At 64.1% G+C, this 6220-nt stretch overlaps 2 protein-coding genes across 4 annotated transcripts in view; one reads left to right on the top strand and one right to left on the bottom strand.

Moving 5' to 3' along the window:
- Positions 1-1498, top strand: part of PIEZO1 (piezo-type mechanosensitive ion channel component 1) — a 25660-nt gene extending 24162 nt beyond the window's left edge. The window contains exons 45-49 of the mRNA XM_011928079.1: positions 58-230; positions 324-446; positions 530-609; positions 727-913; positions 991-1498. Of these exons, the coding sequence (XP_011783469.1) occupies positions 58-230; positions 324-446; positions 530-609; positions 727-913; positions 991-1240 (813 nt within the window). The 3' untranslated portion in view covers positions 1241-1498. The remainder of the gene's footprint in view (positions 1-57; positions 231-323; positions 447-529; positions 610-726; positions 914-990) is intronic.
- Positions 1460-6220, bottom strand: part of CTU2 (cytosolic thiouridylase subunit 2 homolog (S. pombe)) — a 16477-nt gene continuing 11716 nt past the window's right edge. For 2 of the 3 annotated variants that reach the window (XM_011928001.1, XM_011928003.1), the window contains 11 exons: positions 5040-5100; positions 4376-4485; positions 3780-4063; positions 3366-3501; positions 3027-3158; positions 2559-2650; positions 2354-2457; positions 2104-2254; positions 1922-1988; positions 1742-1800; positions 1460-1666 (listed from right to left, as the gene is read on the bottom strand). In XM_011928001.1, coding sequence (XP_011783391.1) covers positions 1597-1666; positions 1742-1800; positions 1922-1988; positions 2104-2254; positions 2354-2457; positions 2559-2650; positions 3027-3158; positions 3366-3501; positions 3780-4063; positions 4376-4485; positions 5040-5100 — 1266 coding nt within the window. In that variant the 3' untranslated portion in view covers positions 1460-1596. The remainder of the gene's footprint in view (positions 1667-1741; positions 1801-1921; positions 1989-2103; positions 2255-2353; positions 2458-2558; positions 2651-3026; positions 3159-3365; positions 3502-3779; positions 4064-4375; positions 4486-5039; positions 5101-6220) is intronic. The other variant, XM_011928002.1, reaches the window with a different exon arrangement.

A 6220-nucleotide genomic window follows, 5' to 3' on the forward strand; every position in this document is an offset into this window, starting at 1 on the left:
GCCTGGTGGGGGGCGGGGGATGTGGCCACAGTCACTGAGGGTGTCACCTGTACCCAGCTGGCCATGCAGTTCATCAGCCAGTACAGCCCTGAGGATATCGTCACGGCGCAGATTGAGGGCAGCTCTGGGGCGCTGTGGCGCATCAGCCCACCCAGCCGTGCCCAGATGAAGCGGGAGCTCTACAACGGCACGGCTGACATCACCCTGCGCTTCACCTGGAACTTCCAGAGGTGCCTCCTGGACTTGGGGCAGGGCCTGGACGTGGGGCAGGGCCTGGGTGAGTGGCCCCACCACAGTGGGTCACGCTGTGTTCCCGCCCCCAGGGACCTGGCCAAGGGCGGCACCGTGGAGTACGCCAATGAGAAGCACATGCTGGCCCTGGCCCCCAACAGCACTGCACGGCGGCAGCTGGCCAGCCTGCTCGAGGGCACCTCGGACCAGTCTGTGTGAGTGAAGGGCCTGGGCAGTGGGCAGGAGGGCTGGGCCAGGTTGGCTGGGCCAGGCCTGACCTGCCAGCACCTCCCTGCAGGGTCATCCCCAATCTCTTCCCCAAGTACATCCGTGCCCCCAACGGGCCCGAAGCCAACCCTGTGAAGCAGCTGCAGCCCAGTGAGTGCGGGCGCCAGCCAGGGCTGGGGGAGGCCAGAGAGGGGTGAGGGGTGCCGGGGCTGGGGGAGGCCAGAGAGGGGTGGCTGCGGCCCCAGCCGTCTCCTTGCTCCGCCCCAGACGAGGAGGCCGACTACCTCGGCGTGCGCATCCAGCTGCGGAGGGAGCAGGGTGCGGGGGCCACCGGCTTCCTTGAGTGGTGGGTCATCGAGCTGCAGGAGTGCCGGACCGACTGCAACCTGCTGCCCATGGTCATCTTCAGCGACAAGGTCAGCCCACCGAGCCTCGGCTTCCTGGCTGGCTACGGGTGAGTGAGTGGCTGGGGGGCACCCCGCAGCTCAGGGGGCTCCGGGTGGCCCCAGGACTCACCAGCTTCCCCCGCAGGATCATGGGGCTATATGTCTCCATCGTGCTGGTCATCGGCAAGTTCGTGCGTGGATTCTTCAGCGAGATCTCGCATTCCATTATGTTTGAGGAACTGCCATGCGTGGACCGCATCCTCAAGCTCTGCCAGGACATCTTCCTAGTGCGGGAGACTCGTGAGCTGGAGCTGGAGGAGGAGTTGTACGCCAAGCTCATCTTCCTCTACCGCTCACCGGAGACCATGATCAAGTGGACTCGTGAGAAGGAGTAGGAGCTGCTGCTGGCGCCCGAGAGGGAAGGAGCCGGCCTGCTGGGCAGCGTGGCCACAGGGGAAGGCACTCCTCAGGCCGGGGGAGCCGCTGCCCCGTCCAAGGCCACCAGCTGTGATGCATCCTCCCGGCCTGCCTGAGCCCTAATGCTGCTGTCAGAGGAGGACACTGCATCCCCACGGCCTGCGTGGCGCTGCCACCCCCCTACGTGTACTGTAGAGTTTTTTAATTAAAAATGTTTTATTTATACAAATGGACAATCAGAGGCCAGTCCCCCGTCCTTGCCTTCCAGCTCCAGCGTGGTGGGCCCTGCACCAGGCGGCCACTGCCTGCTGTCTCGTCAAGCGCCTCCTCAGGCTCAGCTCTGGCCTGCCTCATCATCACTGTCCTCAATCAAACAGTCCCGGATCTCCTGCAAGACCCAGGCCCTAGAGAGAAAGCTGCAGTGGGCACCAGCCCCGAGGCCCCTGCCCCATGTGCCACTGCGGTGGGGGCCCCAGTACCTCTGTGTGCGGAGCTGGGCCTCGGCCAGGATGTACGGCGGCAGGGGGTCCAGTGATGGCTGCAACAGAGGCCAGTGTCGAGCGGCCACGAAACCCGCCAGCACCCCCTCCAGCCACTCATGACGGGACGGCCTTCCCACGACCCCAAGCCTGGCCCGGGGCAGGTGGGCACACACTCACCAAGTCCTTCATGTTCACACGGCAGCTGTAGCACAGCTGTTCCTCGATGCAGGCTTGGGGGTCCTCCCTGTGGGAGCAGAGCTGGCTGTGTGCCCACCTTGGCACCTCAGTGCTGTGCAGTGTGGCGTAAGGGCAGGTCCCCTTCCCCCTATGCAGCTATGGGTGCAGGGATAGGGACTCACCTCCTGCAGGCCCCCTGGCCACAGCCCTGGACCCGGCCCACCCCTGGAGAACAGCAGGGCCCGGGGGGTGTCCGGGTCTCAGTCAGGGGGGTGGGTGACTGCATCTGGGAGAGACGTGAGGAGGTCTGAGCCCCAAAAGCCGTGGCACTATCTGCAAGTAGAAAGGGGCTGAGGGAGCCTGGGGCTGGTGAGCCCCCACGCCCACTCCCTAGCTCCCTCCCCCATCACCCCAAGAGCATGATACACAGACCAGCCGCATCGACATCCAGGGTGCACATGCAGAGGAGGCAGCAGGGGCTGGAGTCGCCAGCAGCAGGGCTTTCCCTGGGGGCCTTCACCAGCTTCTCACTTGTCCTGTGGCCAGGGTGTGGGAGGAGCAGGTGAATCGCACGGGCTGCGGCTCCACCCTAAGCCCTGGTCTGAGCACGAGTGGTGAGCTCAGCACCCGCACACACCTGTACACAGTGCTGACAGTGGAGGGGAACTGGGTCTGCAGCCTGAGGATGAAGGCCTCCATGAGCCGGTGGACGCTGGCCTTTTCAGGGGCCTAGAGACAATCAGAGTGGGGGCTATGGGAAAGCCCAGAGGCCAGCCCCAGGCTGGGGCAGAGTCCCCAGGGCAGGTGCCGTGGGTTCCACACTGCTGGCCCACACGGATCTGGCTTTGCTGCGACGGCTCACGGCAGCCAGAGAACCGGCTTAAGCAGTGCACCCGCTGTGGGGTCCTCCCGTCAACCCCACACCCTCAGGGCCCAGGGCGGGTGAGAGGATGCAGCACTGCTGGGGGTACAGCAGAGTCACTGAAGGTATGCTGGTGACCCGACAGGAGTCACTGAAGGTGACCTGAGCCTGTGAGAGGCTGCCCAGCCCACATGGCCCACCCTGGTGTCAGTGGTGAGAGGCTGCTCCGTCCACGTGGCCCACCTTGGTGTCGACGGCTGGTGTGAAAACAGAAGGGACGGAGAACAGGCGGTTGTAGAAAGCGACCTCCTTCAGGGTGTGGTCCCGCATGGGCCGCACCACCACCACGTCCCCGTGCCGCTCATCCGAGAAGCCCTGGGGGAGGCGGGGGCTGTGTGGTCGAGGTCAAGGCCCGAATGTGCTCGCCCCTCCTCCCCTGCCAGGTGGGGGAGGTCACAGACCTCCATCCCACAACCATCCGAGAGGCTGCAGGACCGATACACGAGAGGCTACTCTCCAGTGAAGGTGGTCGAAGGGGTGAAGGTGGGGATGGGCCTCCTGAACACCCAGGTCCCTGCCTACCGTGTCCCAGGCCAGGAAGGCCCCTCGACCCAGCGCCAGGTTGGTCATGAGCTTGATGGCCAAGCGTGTGCAGCTGTCCCCAGTCATGACCTTAGAGTAGCCGTGGGCTCGGGCCATGTGCAGGATCAGGTGGGTCCTAAAGCACAGAGCATCTCAGGGGCCTGGGGGGCCAGGAGCTGGGGAAGGGGGGCTCTCAGGGGTCTGGGAGGGGGTCAAGACCCGGGAAAGGGGTGCTCTTAGGGGCCTGGGAGGGGGTATAGAGCCCAGGGAAGGGGGACTCTCAGGGGTCTGGGGAGCCAGGACCCGGGGAAGGGGGGCTCTCAGGGATCTGGGGGGGTCAGGACCCAGGAAAGGGGTGCTCTTAGGGGCCTGGGGGGTATAGGGCCCAGGGAAGGGGGGCTCTCAGGACCTCACCGCAGTGTCTGCAGAAGCTCCTCCTTGGCCGTCAGTGTCCTCACCGAGCAGAACAGCTGGGAAAGAGCCTCAGTCTGGGCAGCGGCAGGAGGTCTTGCCAGGCTCTGGGGGTCCAGTCGGGGTTGGGGTGGCTGTTCCTTCCCTTGAGTCGGGCCAGGACCACCCCCGGCCCCCAGCACATGCTGCTGCTGGAGGAAGCTGTCCACAGCCGCCTTGTAAGCCCCCTCGGATCCCGCCGGCTCCTGGGCAGAGCACCGAAGCACCGACGGGGGCAGGCTGAACACCTTCCAGGATGCGGGAGAGGGCAGTGAGGCTGGGACACGGGCAGGTGCCCCCCACCCCCCACCAACAGCCCCACCTTCTGGGACAAAGGAGAGGGCAGGGAGGCCAGGGACATGGGCAGGTGCCCCCCCCAGACAGCCCCACTTTCCAGGATGCGGGAGAGGGCAATGAGGCTGGCACACGGGCAGGTGCCCTCACCCCCCAGCGACAGCCCCACCTTCTGGGACAAGGGAGAGGGCAGGGAGGCCCGGGACATGGGCAGGTGCCCCCCAGAGGTCACCTCCAGGACCCCTTTCCAGGGACAGCCCTCCCACCTCCTCTAAGGCCACCACATGCCATGGTAACCCAGTTGCTTGCAGAATGGGTTTCACTTCGGCCAGGGTCTTTGATCTCTCCTCTAGACTCTTGCCAAAGGCTGCTCCCTCTGAAAAACGCAGGCAGAAAGAGTCAGGGCTCACAGAGCCAGGCAGGGCAGGGCACGGGGCCACCTCCCCCTGCGGAAACCCCTAAAGGCCGTGCTCTGCACAGCAGTGCGTCCTGGCAGAGTTGTGGGGTGTCGGCCATCTTCCTTTGGGCAGGGGGTTCTCCCTTGTGGCTGACCTCAGCGCTACAGGGAACACCCAGGAGCTCGTTCTGCAGGAGCAAGGGTCGGGAGTCGGCCCCTGGACCCCCCTCACCACCAGCACTTAAATCCCCTTCTCTGTCCCCAGACTCCATGATAGGGGCTGGGCAGCCGCCGCTCCTGCTCCCACCCCCCAACTTTCTAAAGATGTTCTCAGACTCCAGGAACAGTGGTGTCCCCTAACGATGGCCACATCTACTGCCTCCTTCAGGGAAATTTACCCACCAGGGCCTCGGTGCAGGGGCCGCACCAGCAGCTCGACATGTCCGACCACAGGGAGGGTCCACACCCGAGGGAGCGTCCGCAAGGCATACCCCAAGCGGCCAGGGACTAGCAGGAGCAATGGCCCCACATACCGTCAACAAAGATGACCCCCGGCACAAAGCGCAGTCTTTTGGCAGAATCTTGGCTCAGGCCCTGGAGGGAGAAACGGCAGGGACTCAGCCCCCAGCCATAAGCCACAGAACACTTTTCCAGCTCAGAACACTCTTCCTCTGGATCTAACGCCGCCCTGGAAGGTGAAGTGGCCTTCCTTCCCCTGCCATTGCGTTTAGTGGACACGAGCCATTCAGACTCAGGTGCCAGGCAGGTCTAACAGGCAAAGGCTGTACACCGACTTGTTTTAAAGAGTAGCCTGGGGGTCTTCACCCCCCTGGTAAAACACGCCCCCCACCAGCTGGTCCTGGATGTCCCAACAACACGGAGGGGCTGGGGTTACAGGGCCACTGAGTTCTGTAGGCCCACACACTTCTGACCACTAAGGAAGCACTCGCTCTCATGAGCAGAAAGCAACAGCCTGTGAGAGGCAGAGGCGCCGCCGGGCACAGGAAGGGCAGCAGCACTGTTCCACAGAGGGCTGGGCCAGTTCCCTTCTAACACCCTCCCTTGGCAGGTTCAGCGGACCTCAGAAAACAGAAAACTGATTTCAGCAGCGCCGTGCAGTGCGCCCATCCTCAGACCAACACCCCCCTCTCACCCCAGCAGAGCCAACCGCTCCCCTCTCAGCCACCCGCCCCACAGAAACAGCCTCCTCCGGTCTGCACCTCTCACTGGGAGTGCGGAGAAACCAAGCACATCCCACTCCTGTGCCCTCCTGAGAAGCCCGACCCGCCTCGGACTTCCTGAGCTGCCCGAGCTGCCCCTTGACGCGCCACACGCACAGCCCCACCACCCCCAGCTGAGCCCTGTGTGCAGCCTGAGCCCACCTCTGCCTCCCTGCACGTGCCGTCCCCTCTACCTCAAATGCTGCTCCCTTTGCTTCTCCTGGCAACTCCCCCGCTCCCTTCCTGATCTTCCCTCTGGTCACACAAGGCTGAGCCAAGATGCCGCTTTCCACTGACTCCGTTTCTATGCCGGCTGAGCAAATGGATAGAAGTCAAGTGGGCTAGGCCGGGCGTGGTGGCTCACGCCTGTAATCCCAGCACTTTGGGAGGCCGAGATGGAAGGATCATGAGGTCAGGAGATCGAGACCATCCTGGCTAACACGGTGAAACTCCGTCTCTACCCTCTGGTCACACAAGGCTGAGCCAAGATGCCG

Source organism: Colobus angolensis, unplaced genomic scaffold (genome assembly GCF_000951035.1).
Source record: "Colobus angolensis palliatus isolate OR3802 unplaced genomic scaffold, Cang.pa_1.0 Scaffold76, whole genome shotgun sequence".
NCBI classification, from domain to species: domain Eukaryota; kingdom Metazoa; phylum Chordata; class Mammalia; order Primates; family Cercopithecidae; genus Colobus; species Colobus angolensis.